This window comes from Lissotriton vulgaris, chromosome 11 (genome assembly GCF_964263255.1).
Source record: "Lissotriton vulgaris chromosome 11, aLisVul1.2, whole genome shotgun sequence".
Lineage (NCBI taxonomy): Eukaryota > Metazoa > Chordata > Amphibia > Caudata > Salamandridae > Lissotriton > Lissotriton vulgaris.
The window spans coordinates 122,312,009-122,333,115 of NC_141699.1; the positions used below are offsets into that span (position 1 = coordinate 122,312,009).

Consider the following 21,107-nt stretch of genomic DNA (forward strand, 5'->3'; position numbering starts at 1 on the left):
ATACTGCTCGGTATCTGCTATTCCGTACTTCTCTTGCAGGGCTGTGAATGTGATGATCTCCCCCCGTATCCACAAGTCGCCTATTCATATACCAATAAGGTCCCATTGCTTGAACCCCTTTGTATTTGCCAAGGTACCAAGGCGACGTGTATCCCAGAGCTATGTAGCCAGTTTGAGCACTCCCTCCCATCCCAGTGCCCTTTGAGCCGTATGCCAAATCTTAACTGTATGAGCCGTAGGGCCTGTGAATGTGTGTCACCGTTTGTTAGTATAGAGCTCTCATCAGCTGGTCTGGGGGAAGTATAGTCCTATCGAGGCTGTATGCTGGGTCATGTTGTGGCGCATGTAGCCACTGGTTGACTACCATTAGTTGTGTAGACCAGTAATACAGTTTAACACTTGGCAGGGTGATCCCCCCCGTCGTACCAACTGCGGATTAGTTTAGAGTGCGCTATGCGGGCTGGTTTTCCGTCCCATAATAGTGAGGAGATTTCTGCGTCAATTGACTTAAAATACATGAGCGGGACCGGAAATTGGGTGTTTTAGAGGAACCTTGGGAGGGACAGCATCTTAAATAGTGCTGCTCTTCCCAACAGTGTCAGTGGGAGGGAGCGCCGGTGTGTTACATCCGATTTTAGCCTCTGTAGAGGTTTCAGTAAGTTTTGTTCCACAAAAATCGCTTCCTGTGGGGTGACATATATTCCAAGGTATTTAAACCCTCTAGTCACAGTTTGTAAGGTGCATGCAGGAGGTAGCGTGGGTATTTGTCCATGTAATAAATATAGTAGCGATTTGGCCCAGTTAATCGTGTATCCTGACACTTTCCCGTAGGTCTTGAGTATGTCCATCAGGGCTGCCAGGGACGAGGCAGGGGACATTAAATATATCAATACATCATCGGCGTAGAGGGAAATGTGATCTTCCCATCCCGCCTCCCATGTGATCCCATGGATCATAGGTTCCGAGCGAATTTTCACCGGCAGGGGTGCTAGTATGAGTGCGAATGAGAGTGGGGATAGTGGGCACCCCTACCTCGTTCCGCGACCCAGTGTGATTGTATGCGATATATGACCATTGGCGACCACTTGTGCCATGGGTGCTGTATAGAATAATTTTAATCCATCCACAGAATTTGGGTCCTACAACATTTGGTTGTTGGGTTTTTGTTGCAGAAGTCCTCCCACTTTTTGCCTGGTATTTGATGCAACTTTGACTGAAATGCACTGGGTTCCTACTAACCAGGTCCCCAGTGCCAGTGTTCTTTCCTCAAAATAAGACAACTGGTCACTTAAACCCCAAGTGACCAGGCCTTTAGCCCCATTTTAAGTCCCTAGTAAGTGATACCTCTGGTACCTAGGGCATAGATACTAAAGAGTGTCCCTAAGAGCTACATCATATCTTGTGCCACTTTAAGGGACCCAGCACCAAACTCCTACATACTGCCACTGCAGGCTGCGTGACCAGGTACTCTAAAAAGTGAAAACATGACATGGAACACAATTGTGTGCCAAGTCCCCTAGCACTGCATATCATATTTGTAAGTCACCCCTACAGCAGGCCTTGCAACCCTAAAGCAGGGTGCATTATATTACATATGAGGACATATGTGCACAAGCAGATATGCCGATGTGCTGGTCAGTTCAATTACTGCCAGTGATCAGGGAAGCCATTTTAAAACCTGTACTGGACACTGGTAAAAACGATTTCCCTAACTACATGATGGCTTCACTGAAAATAGAGATGTTTGGTATGAAACAACTTGTATTAATAAACCTGCACTGATGCCAGTGATGATGGATTTAATAATACATGCACCCAGAGAGTACCTTAGAGGTACCCTCTAGACCGTACTAACCTTCTAGTATGCTAGCTGGCTAGTCCAGTCTACCGCCTCAGACAAGTTTCTAACCCCTTAGGAAGTGAATGGCCTCTGCTGTCTTTGATTTGCGATCCTAGGCTTCCCCAAACAAGGAAGATGCCACCCCCTGCCCTTGGACATCTGGTACCAGGACTGGCGGGAATATTAGCGATGCAGGAGGCGTTTTGCACTACCAATCTGGACACACTTCTTGGGTGAACAAGCCTGAAGTAAACTTGAATTTAGAAATACCACCATCTTGTGTGGTGGAATTAGGAACTCTAAGACAGGGTGATGGCCACTCCCCAGAGGAAGTGATAATCTGGGGGGTGTAGTGGCCCCAGGCGTAAGTGGTCCATTGGCTACAACCCCTCACTCTCCTTAACACACCTGAATTGAATATTTAAGGCACCCCTGATACCAGCACTTTGGATTTCAACTGACACAAAAGGAGTGGACAAACAAGACTTCTGACCCGACACCCGAGGATCACAACGGACTTGGTGCCATCCTTGCCAGCTTGCCTGCTGCACCTGACCCTCGTGGAGTAACGGGCTCGTTCTACCGTTTTGCAGACTCCAAGAGACCCAGAGGGCTGGCAGTTGTTCGCCAACTCCCAAAGAAACTCTCTTGGAATAGAGGAGCTATTGCCTTGCAGCCACAGACACCAAAGGTGCAAGATTGGATTACCTGACCTTTCACTCACTAGGATTACCGATGATGCAGCCGCCCAGGAAGAGGTAGCGGTGCTCCTACAAGTCAGATCCGTCGTTCCTCCAAGTTTGGGGAGGCCAGGACCAACCGGAGCCCCACAACACCAATTCTTTGGGTACGGGACCCCTTGCAGCAGCCAAGGCTTGATGTTTCCAAACTTGTCACTAACGCTGAGGAAAACCGACCTGCATGTCGGGGGACTTCAGGGACAGTGAGACCAACATCGTTAGTGGCCCTGCTGTGCTGTTTGCCACTCAGCCGCAGAAACCAAGACAAAGAGAGAGCCTCTGAGTGCGGCCACCAGCTGTTACTTCAAAGCACCCCTGCACCCCCACTCCAAAGCCTGAGTCTGAGGAAGGTGATGGTGCCAACAGGGTCCCGAGACCCTCAAAGGCTCGGCCCATCCTTGGGTTCCAGTCGGCTGCCTGCACCCACTTTCTGCAGGCCCCCTCCAACCGTGAGTGACTCCAGCACAGAACCGAACGCCAGAAGACAGCACTTCACCCGCATGTGGGAGCCTGAGGAGAAGTGGACCTTGGGTTTTCCTACATGCCCGATCAACTCAAGGGTCGAGCGCCCTGTGGGTTCTCTAGGACTGGTCCCCCAGTCCCAGCCTGAAGCCTCTTTCTAACCAGACCGTTCTCCATTGAAGTGAATCGGGCACCTGTCGGCGTAAAACACCTCTGCACAGGATGCCACAGAGACTCCTGAGGTGACCTGTTGGTGTGGCCTTGGACCTTTCACCATACTCACCTTAAGTCCTGGAGAACAGTCTCATAAGTCGGTCAAGTGCCGGAATGCAGTACATGTTTTCCCCCATCTGATAATATTGCTGCACCCAGAAATTGCACTGACATTTGCATACGCTTTTCCTCCGATACCACTGATACACAGGTTACTCCTCAAATGCAGGATCAGCAACATATCGCTAATACTAATAGCACCTCAGTGGGCCAGACAGTCCTGGTTCTCACAAATAGTGGAAATGGCGCAAGCACCAGCACACAGATTCCCAAGAAGAAGGGACCTGTTAACAATGCGGAATGGAAGGGTGCTCCACTCGGAGCCAGAGAGCCTCAGCCTATCTGCATGACTCCTGAAGACCTAGAATTTGCACACCTCAAACTACCGGCAAGCACAATGGCAGTGCTCAGGGAGGAGAGAAGACCTACCACAAGAAAGTGCTACGTAGCAAAGTGGAAAACATTCTCTCAAGGGTGCATTAGGGAGAAACTGCAAAGGAGAATCACAAGGGAATCAACAGTACTAAAATACTTAACGCATCTACTACAAAGTAAACTAAGCTACATATCCCTAAGGGTGCACTTAGCGGCGATAGTGGCTTACACAAGAGGAGAAACAGGGAAAAGTTTCTTCACCTCCCAATAGTAAAAAGATTTCTAGAAGAAGCAAAGAGAATCGCACCTCCAAGCAGGATGCCTGCACCAGCATGGAACCTAAACATAGTGCTAACTCAATTGATGAAGGCACCATTTGAGCCTATTCACAAAACTACACTGCACATGCTCATGGTAAAGACAGCCTTCTTAGTGGCTATCACATCACTACGAAGAGTAAGTGAATTGCAAGTGCTAACACTTCAAGAGCCCTACCTGCAAATACACAATGACTGGATAGTAATGAGAACAGACCCAAACTTCATGCCAAAGGTGGTGTCACGGTTCCACATCAATCAAACATTTCAAATACCTAGTGTTTTCCAAAAACCAGCTACAATCACAGAAAGGGCGCTACACACACTGGGCAGTAATGCACTATATAGAAAGGACAAAGGAGTGCAGAAAGACAAAGCAGTTCTTTGTTTTCTTTGCCAGCAATTTTTTGGGACGACCAGTTACCAAAAATACCATTGCACAGTGGATTTCACAAACCATACAACTATGCCACAAACAAGCAGGGCAACTGTTACAAGGAGCAGCTCAACAAGGAAGAAAGGAGCTACAATTGTGTTTCTAGCTAGCATACCAATTCAAGACATTTGCCAAACTGCAACATGGTCTTCAGTACACACGTTCACTAAGCACTACTGTGTTGATATCCAAATGAACAAGGAAGCACAAGTGGCACAGAAGGTCTTACAACACATATTCAGTAACCAGAGCTCATCTTCCACCCAGCCACCACAATAAGACAAACCACTATAAAGTCTATGCACAGCATAGTGAATCCAGAAAGATTCAAGCTGCAAAACTTATCGTTTCTTACCTGTCGGTGTAGTTTTGCAGCTTGAAGACTTTCTGGATTCACTAGCGAACCCAGCCTCCTCTGCCAGAAAGATGAGACGGGGGGGGGGTACTGGAGAAGGGAATAAAACTAGAGAAAGACTTTACAAGATTAAAGGAGAAACCAAAGTAACACAAGAAAAAATAATCCGAAGATGGAGATCAAAGGTGGGAGCTTCCGGAGGAAGCGCTTCGACGTCAAGAAAGACACCAAATGGTGGTATGTCGATGCCCACCTGGGCCACAAAAAAAATCAAATACTACAATTCCGGACCCAACCACTAGATGGCGGAATAATGCACAGCATAGTGAATCCAGAAAGTCTTCAAGCTGCAAAACTACACTAACAGGTAAGAAACTATACTTTCTTTGTGGTCCTTGTGTTTTTCATCCCAAGTCAGCTCCTTCTAGTGGGTGCAGTGCAGGTCTGACTGCAGCCAGGTAAGCAACCTTTCCAGTGGTACAGCGTAGCCAGGTATCAAAAGGTGTCCCACACTTAGTCGCTGTCTTAAGTGACAGTGGCAAGAAGGCAGACGTTTTACTCCATGAAGTACAGGGTTTCCTAGGTGTCTATATCCAAACAATATTAAGGGTGCCATACTGTATTGTCTTTGGATAATAAACTGTAGCCATCCAGAGGGCATGCTTTATTTTAATGTCTCCAATCTTAGAAGAGTGTCTCTTCTTGTGTCCAATTTTCCTGATCGCTGAAGTCAAGCACAGCTAAAATCAAATTAGTTTGATCAAGGTTGTTTTGAGGTTCGACATCTCTTGGTCTGTTTATTTATGACAATACAGGAAGAGCCAGTGGGGTGTTTTCATTCGAGGAAGTAGACATCTTTTCTAACAAAGTGATTGGATGGCATTCTCTTTTTATCTTCAAGTGATTTCAGCGAGGAAGACCTGGAAAGGCATGTATGCAGGCTCACGTGGCCACTCTGGACTGCACCATTATACACACACAAACAAGGGCCAGATGCACCCCCACAATTTATTTGGTCTCATCAAATCTCTTGACTTTGCTCTTCAACCCACACCCCTTCCTCCAGACATGTTCATCACATGAAGATTACAAGGAACCTCAGTTTTGGAAAGAGGACATATCCTTAAATGTTGAAGACCAGTAGGCTTTCTCTCTACAGGAGTACATGTAAAAAGGGATGTGCCTCTCTACTTTTGATCATCTGGGACTGCATTGCCTAGATTAATGGGGCTATAGCCATCCTCATTCAAAATTGTGGAACACAGAGTGTTCCGCAAGGAGTCAGAGCACTCAGTTAAGGCAGCTCCCAATAGCTATAAACCAAACCAAGATGGATTCAGGGTTCCTCTGGTATAATGTTTATTTCTTTAAGCGTTCGTTCTGTCACTGGTATCCCCTTTGTCTTTTCCCGTTTTTTTTTAGATCTGAGTTTTGAAAGCGCAGCTTTCTACTAATTTTAAAAATACGTTATGCGGGCTTTAGGTGTGCCCTTTTGAATTATATATATTTTTTTACCTGCCTTTTTCAGGTTTCATTCCTCGACTTGACACGTTGTCGATCACATATTTGCTCAACCCATTGGAGTATTTCTCTCTTGCACTTTAGTTCGCCTCCAATTGAGCATTTCCATTACAATGCATGAGGGCCTGTTTAACACTTCAAAAGTTAACACACTGTTTATTATATTGACTTAATTTTCAAGCCTTCTTTGCATATCCTGATCAATCCAGTTAATATTGTTAAATGCGCCAAGCTTTTTTTAGATCACTTTTTTTACAGGCTTCAGTTTGAGCCTGACCCAGTCGTGGCAGCTCCATTTACTTTCATTTTTTGACCCGTTGGGACACCAGACCCCAGGATGGTTGTTCTGATCTTGTGTACCTTCAGCGTCGTCATGAGGTCATTGCATTCTCGTTTTGGGAAAAATACATAATACCTCACCCCTCCTCCTTTCCCTCTCTCTATGTCCCTCCTCATTCCTCCTACCTGAACCTCCCTCCCTCCGACATATAATGCTGTCGCGTATGTATTATGCCCTGTAGGGTCTGCCTGTCACTCACTCTTGGTAGCCTCTCTTCTCCCTGGCCTTAATTACAGTCCTTTATACAAACAAAGGTGTAGTGGTATAAGGGGCTTTCTTTGAAGTACTTATTTGGTTTCTATGACATAAACCGAAACAAATACTGTAATGAAGGCTTATTTCCGCCTGACCTTCATTTCAGATAGAATCAAAAGAATGGAACCAGACTATACTGGAGGTGAACCTTCAATATGGCCTGGTTTATTCGCTTAGATTTGTCTTTTTCATGTGCCAACAGTGCGTTTCCAGTTTTACTTTAAACCCAGATCTTTTGGTTTGGCAATGCTTGTTTCTTTTTATATTCCACTTCTTGATGCAGCTTTTTTGTCACTCTGGTAAACAGCATGTTTTTAACAATGTATCTAATTGGAGGTGCAAGCCTCTCAAGTTGTCCTATTTAGATTTTTGTTTGAAGTCTTGAATTCCTCTCCCTTTCTTATACAGGCACTTCTTCCCTTTCTGCACCTGCATTTGCCTTCGTTTTTCCATTCCTAAAGATGGTGTTGATGGACACTCCAAATGACAGTGAGGAGAAGGAGGAGCTTCTTATTCAGATTTTGAATATCCTGACTCTTCATGCCCAGCTACGGTCTGCCACTGACTGTCAGTCCAAGTTGGTGGATGAGGTCAGTGTTTTTTTAGTATTGTTGATTCATGCAGGCTTGTATTGCCTAGGTTCCATCATGTACAGAGGTTTCATTTCATATAGTAACTCTCCGTTGGAGCACTTTGCTTTGTTTATTGTGCAGTTGTTTTTGCATTCCAAGAGTGGCTTTGGATCTAGCCTTCTGGATTTATAGTGGACGAGGAGGTGGTCAATTATATGTATATTTTTAAATATGCATGACTCAACCTGTAGGTATAAGACCACTTTAAGACACCAGTTGGTTGCTAACATTTGTTTTATTAAGAGAGTGAGTGTTAGTGTTTGGTACCAGTCATGATGTGGAGATGGTTAGTTGGAGTACTGGTAGGAGAGCAATGTTTTGAGAACTACATGAGTGGACCTTTGGTGATGGTAGCTCCTGGCTGAGGAGTTCTATTTTTAAGACCATTTGATCTGAATGAGTCTTTTTTTAGTGGAGATATTTGTATTTACCTCTTCTGGTTCAGTGCAGTAATTTTACAGAGGGAGTCAACACAGGTTGACAGCATGCGGGTCATGGAAGTTATGGTAAAATTATCTGCAATGCATGAGCTGCTCTACTTAGTTAAGTGCAGTTTTTGATGGACTGATTCAGAATTAGTAGTAATGTTCTTTTGAGCGTAGCCGATGGAAACCATATCCAGAATCTACAACAGCAGTTTTGATAATGAGGTATTTGATATAATAGATCAAGTTCTATGAAGCACAAATGTGCTTTAAAATGGAAAAGCTTTTTTGTAGTAAAGTATCTCTAAACAGGAGATATTGCATTTTGGTTATGTGGTCTGGTTGACACCTGAACACAATGCTTAGGATGTGATTGAACAAGGGTTTAGAAACGTGTAATTGGAACAGTATTAGGTAGCAACTTGTACAGCTACTTAAAAAACATATTTACATTACAGATATTCACAGCTTGAGCTGAAGCACTGCTGATTTTCCCAAAGTGTCACAATTGTTGTTAATACCTGGATTGGAACCCAGACTATCCTGCATTCATGAGTCTTTAGCCACCTAACCACATCTCTGATGGCAATTAATATTCTGTTGGTGCAACTGTTGCTAATGTTTAGCTTCCCTGGGGATTTTTAAAGCTAGAGTTGGTGGTGGGAATTCTAAAATTACACTGAGAGCTTATTCATACAGATAGTAAGCATTTTACTACACAAGTCAGGCTATGGTTCATTACTGACCTGTAAATTAAATGATTTGTGGTGAATCCCATCAGGCTCCATCAACCCTTTTGGAGGTGGTGTTCTGGTATGGAAGTGATGGGAATTGTTCTCAATAGTCCAAAAAGAACTTGCTGTAGTACTCATCTGTGATGTTTTTTATGAGGTATTGATACACTTCTTTATAGTGCTAGGTGGAGTTTAGAGCATTGTCTATAGAGATGGATATGGCACATCATTAGCTATAGAAAGGATATATGATTTGTGATTCCATGCTGCTGTATTTTACAATAAACTAAGTGTGTCTCTGTAATTTGCCTTAGGTGATTTTTGGTTGTTCTTGGGAATGCTTTCTAGTCTAAATTTAATAGGTACTGAATAAGGTTTTCTCAGGTTCTAATTCTTTCTTTCACTATTGCCGCCTCAGAATGGCCCTGATTTGCTGCCTCGTGTGGATATGCTACTTCTGCTGACAAGGGTAATTGGAACTGGTGCTCCGCGCTTGCAGGTGAGTTGTACCAATGTCATAAGCAAATTGTACTGCTGCTGGAATCCATAGTCATTCGAGCTTAAAGTGAAATGCGCCGACGTGGTGCTGTTTAGCGAAGAGTGTGCTTAAGTTGTGTCAAAAGGGGATTTTGTACTAATACAAATTGTTCAGTCTTCTGTGGCTTTACACTCTGTATTTTAGAGTGAAAAGACTACCACACCTCCACTCACCAACACCATAAGACTGAGCCCTTCTAGCCCCTGGCATGCCCCACCTGAGCATCTTGGCAAATTAAGCAAGCAGAGTGGAATATCAATGTCGCTCCAGCTAGTCCAAGGCTACGCCAAAGTCTCCTGGTCGTATTCACAAGTTGCCTAGGTGACTAATGTGTGAGGGGCTAATTTTTTGCATCCTGCTTCCATTGTGCTACTATGTTGTCTCCAGACGGATCGCAGGAAGGGCTGAGCTGACTTATGAACTTGTAATTTTCCTTTAAAGGCGAAGTTGTCACTTGTCTCCCCATTAAAAAAGCACTGTGGTAAGGAAAGATAGCAACAAATGTAGGAAGACGTCAGCAACTCATGGACACAATTGGATTTTGTGGCTGAGATTAAAATGGACAGTAGTCGATGTACTGTGGCAAAGCCACAAACCCACTCAGTTTATTTGTCCTTTCATTCCTATTCCACTCCCAATTGAGTGACAATGGTGTTTGATTCTGGGTGGCATGACAACTTTCAGAAGTACAGTAAAAACCTTTCCCTGAAAATGACAGAAACCAATGAGTTAAGGATGAGAAATGCATTCCATCATGGTAGATATGGGATAGTACAGTTCCTCTGCTGTTAATAGAGGTACTATTGGCCAAAATCTAGTAGTGCATGAAGAAGGATAAGGGGGATGAGCCGTGGCCTGACGGTTACACAACAGCTGTACCAATCTTGTAGGGTGAGTACAGTAATGGTGGGTGGAGGTGGAGGGAGGAACAGCTCTAGTGAGACAGTGTTTAAAGGGGATACGGGGAGAGAGAAGCAATCTGTGTAAAGTAAGTGACCAGTGAAGGCTTCCTGTTTGTTAGTAAGACTGTCATGCCATCTTTGTGTTTCCTAATATCAGATCCTGGCATCGAATACCCTGACAGCACTGTGTACCAGCAGCAGTGGAGAGGATGGCTGTGCTTATGCAGAGCAGGATGAGATTGATGTATTACTCCAGGCCCTACAATCCCCATGCTCTAATGTGCGAGATGCATCTCTCCGGGTGAGTGTATTTGGATTATGGATGATGGAAGGTTCTGAAAATTAAATAATAAAATGTTGAAGTTTTCTTTTTATGTCTGATTTAGAAATATAACCGCTATAAATAACCTGCTTGTTTGATGAGGTGCATGTAGAGAGAGACCTTGATTTCCACATTGAATTTGGTGCCTATAAAACTCTAGCATCTGACCTTGTGAACCTACACCAATCTGAACTCAGTGTGTGCAGGTCTATCACCCCCTCAACCCTCCAAACACGTACAGCGCGATCTCGAGAACACTAGAGCAAACTCATGTTTTAGAACAAAAGATCCTCTTTAGTAAAAAAAAAAAATTCCATATGCCAGAACTCTTTCGAGTTTGAAGCCATTGTTGATAGCATGGAGTAAGAATACATGGCGTAGTGTGAGATGTCTACTCAATGAGTGGTACCTTGGAGGAATTATAGTAGAGTTGCTACGTTCCTTTTGTAAGCTGGAACAACCTTCTTTTAAAAAAATACATTTTTCTTTCTTATTAAAAATAAAGTTTGCTGATGAACACTATTTGCTGCAGATTCCTCAGCCCTTGAAACTCCAATAGGTGCCAAACTGGTTTGGAAAACTTGTAATGGCTCTCCTGCGTCGAAAGGAGGTGCCTTGGCTCTGGAAATAGTCCTGGATTTGGCATCAGGAAGTTTTATAGGGTGCCACCCTGTCTCACTGATAGTTTATTTTGTTTCTGCACCCTTTGAAGCAGATATGGAGTTGTTGTACTATGAACATTTTCCTACACATTTTAGAACATCTCTCCCCAAAATTTTAGGTTTGAACTTTTTTGTTCCTTTCAGAGCAAAATCTTGCTCTCCACCCTCACAAGGTCTGTCTCTGGTGCCAGAAGCACAAGGAGGCTTGGAAGAGGGACTTTTCAGTGTTGTGCAGTTGCTCCAACTCGAAAGGTATAGCCTCAAGTCAGTGTTTTTCCTTGACCCTGGCCTCAACGTCTTCTTCAGAGCCTGTTTTCTGGAAACCTGGCTTTGTAACTGGAGCCACCCTCTCCCTTCCTGAAGGTCCAGCTTGTGGCACAGACCCCAAACAAAGTACAGCTTTCAATCAGACAATGCTGACTGAAAGTAAATCAGGTTTTAGCATGTTTACCCCACATTATGGCCCTGTTTTGACTACTAGGTACTGGTGTAACGGCTCTCAAATGCCCTGTGCCTCTGTATAACAAGACTCCGTGCATGTGCTTAGACCCCTAAAATGGGGTATGTTTAATTGGCTTGTCCTCCATTTGGCATAACCCAACTTACTTGTAAGTACCCAGTATGTGGCACCAGGGATAACCAGGGCCTGTAAGTTGAAGTGTCTCACGTGCACTGCAGTACTGGCTGTGCCACCATAAGTAGGACAAGGTAAAACATGGCATCCAGGCTGCCACTGTGGACTGGAAGGGCAGTTTAAAAATGTCCTCTCCACTTGAGCATTTAAACTAAGGGCAAAGTGCAACCCTCCCTTTTTAATATATGTAAGTCACCCCTAAGGTAGGCCTAACAAGTCCTAAAGCAGTGTGCTGTATTTTAAGAAGTGATGCATGTACTTTTACATGTTCCAGCAGTATAAACCTTAAATTGTAATTTTTAATGTGGAAAGGCTAGTAGCTACATTTGCAAGTACAGAGTTACAACCCCACATCTCAGCCCTACTAACTTCTGAATGGTACTACCAAAGTTGGCACTTTAAGGTATTGAAATATTCAGTACATCAAATCAAGTCACTGGTGGGCAAAGTGCTATTTTAGAAGTTGCCACTTTAGTTTGTTTCCATTGCACATTTACTTTTGTTTTGGGGTTTAGTCCTGCGGACCGCTTCTGCTCTCCTGGGGAGACATGTTTACAACTCTCAGGAAATGATGAGACAATAGAAGCCTGCACTGGAGCAAGGTGTTACCACCCTCCTCCAGTAAACCACACAGGTGTTGGTCCAAAAAGTGAGCTCTAAAGAAGATGCACCGCCTTTAAAGGGCAAATGGGAAAGGAGCTGCTCATTGTCTAGGTAGACCGATTCAGGGCTGGCTTTAGCGCTGGGGGCGCCCAGTGCGACAGTAATTTTTGGCACCCTCACGTCTGCCTCCTTGGATTCTTTCATTACCACCGGGAAAAAGTGTCCCTCATCTGTCCAATCATAGGTTATTGCTAAACACTGCACCCACCCTGAAGTAGGTGCCCCGCTCCACTGGACAGCACCCAGTGCGACTGCACCGGTCACACTGCTCTAACGCTGGCCCTAGACAGACAGGCCCTAGGGGCAGGGAAGAGATAAACCAGTATCCAAGGGGTATCATTGGGTGGCATCCATTCGGCTGGTGATAAAGGGCTGTGCCACAGTGCGACCTTTGTTTAGGGGTAGCTACTTGAAGAACTTACATGGCATGTGCAGAGTGAGTAAGCAGGTGGAGGAGATGGTGTTGATCTGTATCCTACCCTGAGGGCATTTTCTGAGCATAAAAAGGGTACCCCCAACACCCATAACTTAGATATAGAATGGACTAGACGAAAGACCGCCCGCTTCACCATAAAGCCAGCAAAGAGACGGTGCACTGGACCTGCTGAAACTGATGGCTATCAAAGGAGTGGTACTGTGGCTGCTGTGTCCAACCCATGGAGAAGTCTTCTCCAGAGCCCAGCTGAAGCAATAGACTCCAAGGGTCAATTGGCTGACCTGCTGTTTGCAGAGCAGGGCCACAACAGCTGAAGAAGCATGCTGGAGCAAGTTGGTAGCCCAGAATATTCAGACTGCCACCAGCCTCCGCCGTGCAGCACCAGAGACCAGAACCTGATGCTCAAAGTTGCACCTGAATCCGCTGGATGTGGAAAAGTCATCGGAGTGCGTCTTGGTTGATCAGAAGAGGAGTGAATACCCAGGAAAGGGTTTAACTGTGACCATGATACAGGGTGACTGGTAAAACTGGATCTAAATTGAAAGAATATACATATTCATCCACAGATTGTAAGTATTATAACAAAACCTGCACCAGTACCATCTTCCCAAAGGAAAACGTCTTTCCTTTCAGACACAGGATATAAGATACCTTTGAAAAAGGACATAGCTACTGTTCCCATGCACTCTATTTTTCCTTCTTTACCTCCACCACATTCAACTGTGCCTTTGCCTTCTTCACCTACGAACCCTCTAACCATCACCCCTGAAAGTTCACCTCACACAAACCCAGAAGCACATGAAAGGGAGGACAATATTTATGAAGCACCACCAGACCCCTGGCAGGGTTATGATGTGGACCCTTTCAGGAGACACAGATCCTCATCTTTGTTCTACAAAACCCTCACCTCCTGTGATAACACCTCAGATAAGGAGCTCATTTCCAGGGCAACTGCATATCATGGGGTCAGCTTGCACTAAGAAGCATTAGAAGAAGACTGATTATTTGAAACCTCAGGTACTTCACATAAAACATAATTATTTTTACCAATTTTAAAAGGCGTGATGCGCCACACAGAGGATATTTTAATATGCCCTGCACATACATACATTATTATACCTAGGGTAGGCAAAAATATAAATCCCCACCATCTACACCAATTTTTACTAGAGGTCAGCTTCCACCAAACTTCTTGGTTGTGTCCAATGCTCGCAAAGAGCAAACTCAAAAACCACAGCTGACGCACCACCACCTGCCAAGGAGTCAAAGTTGATAGATGCCTCAGGTAAAAGAGTTGCTGCACAGTCGGTTAATCACTGGCCTATGGCCAATACACAGGGTCTTCTTGCCAGATATGACAGAGCTCACTGGGGAGATATTTAAGAATTACTTCATTATCTCCCAGAGGAACATATGAAAAGCGTGCAGGAATTTGTGCAAGAGGATACATTAATTTCCATCCCCTCCATAAGGTGTGCATTAGATGCTGTTGACACCGCTGCCAGGGGGATTAATACCAGTGCCCTCTTAGGGAGACAGGCCTGGCTACATATGTTTGGTTTTAAACCAGAAGTCCAACGGACAATATTAAATGTTCCTACTTGATAAACAAAATCTAGTCGGCCCACAAGTGGATGAAGCCTTGGAAAAGAGGTAGAAAGACACTGAAGTGGCTAAATCCATGGTAGCACTTCAAACGCCTTCCAATAGAGGCTCCTTTCGATGCTCCTTTTACAGAGGACGTTCAAAAACTACTTTCACAGAACCTTCAACATCGTTGTATAGGCCACATAATCAATCCTCTCCTTCTAGAGGATGCTGCAGAGGCAGTTATAGGGTTAACAACTCCAAAGGTACACCAACCCGTACCGCTCCATCTGCCAACAAACAGTGACTCCATAATCATTCCCTCTGATCATCCTACACCTGTCGGGGGTCGACTACAACAGTCTTTCCCACTTGGCATTCAATAACATCAGACCAGTAAGTGCTGAACATTATCCAACATGGTTATTGACTGGAGCTGACCAGCAATCCTAATATTCCACCTCACGCTCAGAGTTTCTTTGGAACATCAACATCTGCTCAAACAGGAAATACAAGCTCTATTAAGTAACATAGCTATAAAGTCACTTCTAATACAACATCAAGGGGTTTCCTCCCTGTACTTTCTAATTACCAAAAAGAATGGCTCTCTTAGCCTGTTTTAGTCCTAAGGCCTTAAAACCTCTATATACTATCTGAAAACTTCCAAATGGTCACACCTCAACAAGTGCTTCCACTTCTATAACAGGGCTACGTCATGTCAGCACTCGATTTAAATGATGCATACCTTTCTATCCCTATACACCCAACACATCACAAATACCTCAAATTTGTCATAGTAGGGAACCAGTATCAATTCAAGGCTCTCCCATTCGGAGTCACTATTTCACCCAGGGTGTTCACCAAATGCTTAGCAGTGGTAGCAGCTAATTTAAGAAGATAACGTATCTATGTCTTTTCCATATTTAGGCAATTGACTGATCAAAACCAATGCATATGTTATGTGTCAACAACACACTATGACTACCATCAATCTTCTCCATCAGCTGGGATTCAACCTGCACAGCTTCAACCATATCTAGGAGCTGTGATCAACACTCAAATAGGTTTAGCCTATCCACATGCAACCAGGATTCAACATTTTCAAGGACTACTACCACAAATTCAAAGCAATCCGTATCTAACAGTCAACACTTTTGTGCGACTTCAAAGGATGATGGCATCATGCATTGCTATAGTGCTCCATACAAGACTAAACATGCATCTGCTACAGGAATGTTTAGCACATCAGTGGGCTCAATCACAGGGTCGGCTACACAATCTGTTCTTAACCAGCTCAAAGTACCTCCTTGTAGACTTTCGTTGCTTCTTCCGTTTGCCTCACATGTTGGTTTTCCTTATGTGTTACACATTTCTCTTGTTTTGTGAATTTCTTCTGAACTTCCCTGTTAACTCCCTTATCGTTCAACTAGGGATTGATGGAAATGCAGATGGTGCTGCCAACTCCAGACAGCGATGAGAAGAATGGAGTGAATCTACTGCATAGACTATGGGTTGTAAAGTTTGATGTGGAGGATGAGATCAAAATACTGGCAGAGAGGTAAGCGGGGTCTTAATCACTGGCCTGAAGTGAAAGTGAATAACAGGAGGAGATTGCATTGTTTTGTAGTTTTAAAGGCCAAAATTCGACCCATAGATGAATGTAGGTAGGTAAAGGGGGAGAAGTTGGGTTGCTGAAATTAGGGCCATTAGCGACTTGCTCTTGTGCAAAGAAATTATTGCAATGCCCTTTTATATACTAATAGTAGAAATGCAAACAAGCTGGTCAAAGTAGTATGACTAGCACTCTTACTTTATTACATCCTGCATAGACCCTCTTCATGTGTTGCTCTTGAAACTCCAACCCCTGTGCAGACCTCCGTTTGATCGCGGTTCAGAATGTTTTGGACTTTTTTGCAACCAGTTATTCTCCAGTATTTGGGGTGTCTTTCATAGATTCACATGCCTGAATCATTCCCCGTCGTCGGAGTGGGAGTCCCACGGTACATAAAAAAGCAATAATATGCCATAATAACATAGAAAAAAACCTGGTAATAGCAAACCAGGAAGTAAAGTAGCCTAAGCTACAGGAAAAAAACTTCCACACTCATGACTATCCTAGTCATTTTGTATAGCCCAAACTGCAGCCAATCAGGTGACAGCACCCACCAGAAAGTTCTCTCCGGAGGCTCAGGCTCTCAGATGTTCTACTGCACGTCATGTGTCTCCCTGAGCTCTGTTCAGTACTTCTCTTTTTTCCTTCAAGATCCTGGATTTTAGGATGTCTTCCTCTAAGAAATCTTTATTCAGGACTTGTGACTCTTGTGGTAAGCTCCTGCTGTTCATGGAAGATCCCCGAAAGAAGTGCATTTACTGCCTATACCCAGACCATCAGGTGAAGAATTGCAATATTTGTAGGACCTTCCCTCAGAAGACCCTCAGGGAAAGTGAGGGCCGCGTGCATTTGTGGCTACAAAAGCTCAAGGATCAAGATAATCATATTTCTGAGGTAGGCAGTATTGCCACTGGGTTTACTACAGCTTCTAGTAAGAGAGCTGCTGAAGAGGTGTTATCTTCTCCTGGGGCCAAGATTGTGAAGAAGCAACACTCTTCTAAGGGGTCTGGGAGGCTTTCTACTTCTAAGGCTACTCCCCCTGCTAAGAGCAAACTTTTGCCATCCACACCCCCGAGAAGAGCGACCAAAAATGTACCTAAAAAAACAGCTTCCGAGAAGACTTTACCTCAGAAGAAGACCCTGTCGCCGACGACGCCGTCGATGACTCCTTCGTCAACGAAGATTTCCATTGACGCAGCATCTAAGTCTACGGTAACTTTCTCTTCTTCTAAACCAGAGATGATTATGTTGACAGAGTCTTCTCCGACGTTGGTCTATTTCTCTGTCAAGCCTATCTCGTGGACAAGATAATCTTCATCTGCCATCATCAGCGCCCCGTCGACGGCCAAACTTAAGAAGATTCCGACGACGATAGCTTCATCGTCGACGCCACCCTCGACGGTTGCTCCATCATCGTCTACGACCATCCTGTCATCGACGAGCTCGTTGACGACACCCACACCGTCGAAGACTAGACCGTCGCCGAAGGCTCCATCGTCGACAAAACCTTCCTCATCGGCGAAGACCACTTTACTGTCGACAACGACCTTATCATCGTCAGGATCCAAGCCCCCGTCGACGAGCCTGTCAATGGTGCCTCCGTCGACGCCGCATCTGTCTACATGTACCACCATGCAGGTTTGGTCACCTTCTACGGCGTTTACATCTACACCGAAGCATTCCTTGCTTCAGAGACGCGGTTCTGGACTAGAACCTTTATCTCCATTACACCTATCACCCCAAACAGTGCCCTTGCAAGTCCCTGACAATTTTCTGGACTCTGATAGTGAAAAAGATTCTGACCTGATTGAAAGGTTTGGAACAGCAATAAGTCCTTCCGAATTGCACATCAAGGGCCAAGAAGAGGACGATCAAGATGGCGAATCTTCGCCTGAGCATGTAACATCACCCATTACTGCTGTCCCCACAGCACAGATGCCGGTAGCATTGCTAGCGAATCTACAGCCCATGCTGAATGACTATTACATTGTGAAAAAGAAAGGGTTTGGCCCAAAGGAGGGAGGGCAGGTAGGGCCTATTAACAAGAAAACTGGAGGTTCAGGTAAATATCCAGTTTTCTTGAATGACTATTATAGGCATTTTCCATCTTCTGAGTCAGCGGGCTCTCTGCCTCCTATGCCTGTGGTGCAAACGTCCATGTCTGATCCCAGGTGTCCAAGGCCTCCTCCGCCTGTAGCTTCCCATCATCCTGAAGAACACCAATCTTCTGACGAAGAAGAGAGAGAGGAAGGTGAAGGTGATGACAGATCCTTGTTGTCAGAGTGGGACGATTATCAAGTCCCAACACCTTCTCCTTCACCTCGGGTTACCGCAGATTCACCTCCAGTGGATGTTGGAGGATTCCATCTTCTTATGGGAAGAGCTACACAACGTTTCCATGTTCAGATGTGTAGTCTCCAACAGGAATGCTTCCTCTATGATTTCAAAGACCAGCCAAGGAAGCAGACTAAGTCAATACCAATTATTGATTTCATATGGAAAGAGGGAATTAAGGTGATGTCTACTCCTGCATCTATCCCTCCAGTACTGCAGAGAATAGATAAAAAATATAAGGCTCCTGAAAAGTCCCCAGTTTGCCTTATAGGACACCCGAAGTTGGATTCGGTGATCATACAAGCTGCACAGAAGCAATCCAGAAATCCTTCCTTCCCAATCGCAGCCCCACCGGTTAGAGACGGCAGGCGTTTGGATGCTATTGGGAAGCGTGTGTCTACAATGGCAGCAGCTACAGTTCGGGCTGCCAACTCTTTAGCCTTCCTGGGCAGATACGACGGGCAAATGTGGTCTGACATCTCGCCATATATCAACATCCTTCCAGAACCTTCCAAAGCAGAATCTCTGAAAATACTGCAGGAGGGGGAGAGAATCTCAGCTGAGATTCTTGATTCTGCAGTTTATGTGGCTTCGACTGGTTTCAGACAGTTAGCAAGGGCTGGTGTCCTATGCAGGCGAGGCTGGTTAAGAGCGACTTCCTTCCGCCAGGAGGTGCAGGCTAAGCGGTTGGACATGCCTTTCGATGGAGAATTTTTGTTTGGCCCGCAGGTAGAGGAAGCCTTGCAGACAATCAAAAAAGACACAGACAGCTAGGTCCCTTGGCACTTTACAATTTCAAAAGCCGCCCTTTCGGGGTGCGAGAGGACGTGAATCGTCCACTACTAGAGGAAGTTATAATCAACAATTTTCCTACAGACAAGGGAATCAACATTACCAATCCCAACGTTTCCGGTCTTACGGCCAGCGTAACACAAATTATTCCCAGAAAAAAAGAAAACCTGCCTACCGCGGAAAGGATTCAAATAAAAGGCAATGAGCCTCATCACCTGCCACCGCTACTGCCGCATTCCCACATAAAAATTGGAGGACAGATCTCAAAATTTTACTCAAAATGGTCCTCAATAACGTCGGACAGGTGGGTCTTGGACATTGTGGCCAAGGGCCATGCCCTCTGATTCGAAAAGTTTCCTCCAAATGTTCCCCCAATGGGCCCACCTCCAGCTCATCTCAAGGAGTTGTTTTCCCAGATCAATCTGATGTTAAAAAAAGGAACAATCGAAAAAGTCCCTCCGGTTCAGAGAGGAACAGGATTCTATTCCAGATTCTTTCTAATAAAGAAGAAATCTGGGGAATGGCGTCCAATTCTGGATCTTCGTGCCCTCAACAAGTACTTGAGAAAACTAAAGTTTTGGATGCTATCGCTCCAAGAAATACTGCATCTTCTTTCGGCGGGAGATTACATGGCCATCTTGGACCTTCAAGATGCGTATTTCCACATTCCCATTTTACCCCGTCACAGGAAGTTCCTGCGTTTCAGAGTGGCTGGCAGGGATTTTCAATTCAAGGTCCTCCCCTTTGGGCTGCTTTCAGCGCCCAGGGTGTTTACGAAGGTCCTGGCTTCGTTGATTTGCATATGGCCATGTCTGAACTGGGGTAGCAGAGTGGGCTAAAGAACTGTGATGGATTAAACCCAGATCTGTTGACTGGGTGTGAGTGTTTGATTGGTTCAGATGCTCCGTCCATCACCACTCCCTTTTGTACTGCTTTGTTCGCCATAAGTTGGCAGGGTATGCTCAGACATGAGTCCCTTGCTCAATTTGCCACTGGATTCAAAGCACGCCTGGCTGAAGACAGCTGTAATGCCAGAAACCGGTCCTTGGAAGCTTGTTTCCGGTCCAGGGAAGGCATGGCTTGGCAGTTCGGGCTGGACTGTTCCCATGAGGCACAGGGTCAGACTGATTTGCATATGGCCATGTCTGAACTGGGGTGGAAGAGTGGGCTAAAGAACGGTGATGGATTAAACCCAGATCTGTTGATTGGGTGTGAGTGTTTGATTGGTTCAGATGCTCCGTCCATCACTACCCCCTTTTGTACCGCCCTGGCTCCAGTAGCAGCACACCTCCGGCTGGAGGGAATACAAATATTTCCCTACTTAGATGATTGCCTTATCAAGGCGAGTTCTTATGCAAACACAGACAACCACGTCCAACGGTGTCTGTCTCTCTTCCAGTCACTGTGTCTCTCCTTCAATCTCAGCAAGTCACAGCTAGTACCGTCCCAAAAACGAGCTTTCTTGGGAGCAACCTTGGACACGCAACTGGTCTGAGCTTTAGCTTTTGTATCGGACGAGAGACAAGAAAGGATACAAGACATGGGTCGGACTTTACTAGCAAGAAAGACAGTTTCAGTCCAACAGTTCAAGTCTTTTCTGGGTATGACTTCTTCTTGCATTCCTTTGATACCGAATTGCCGCCTCAGGATGAGGCCTCTTCAGGAAGAACTCAACCTCCAATGGCTGCAGGTCTCCGGCTCATTCGAAGATCTCATCCGAATCACCCCTCTCATCCGAGGAGCCCTTCTCTGGTGGATTCAGGAGAGAAATTTACAACAGGGTTGCGCGTTCCTTCAAGACGCACCAAACTTCACAATTACCACAGACGCATCCCTCGAGGGTTGGGGAGCACATCTTCATGGGCTGACGGTCAGCGGGAGATGGAGCCCTCAACAAAAGGTCTGGCACATCAATCTGTT

General features: G+C 45.1%; 1 protein-coding gene across 2 annotated transcripts in view; it reads left to right on the forward strand.

Annotated features, from left to right (window-relative positions):
• Positions 1–21,107, forward strand: part of GCN1 (GCN1 activator of EIF2AK4) — a 746,722-nt gene that overhangs the window by 361,401 nt on the left and 364,214 nt on the right. For both annotated transcript variants that reach the window (XM_086942874.1, XM_086942875.1), the window contains exons 26-29: positions 7,323–7,504; positions 9,124–9,204; positions 10,303–10,446; positions 15,880–16,007. In XM_086942874.1, the coding sequence (XP_086799000.1) occupies positions 7,323–7,504; positions 9,124–9,204; positions 10,303–10,446; positions 15,880–16,007 (535 nt within the window). The remainder of the gene's footprint in view (positions 1–7,322; positions 7,505–9,123; positions 9,205–10,302; positions 10,447–15,879; positions 16,008–21,107) is intronic.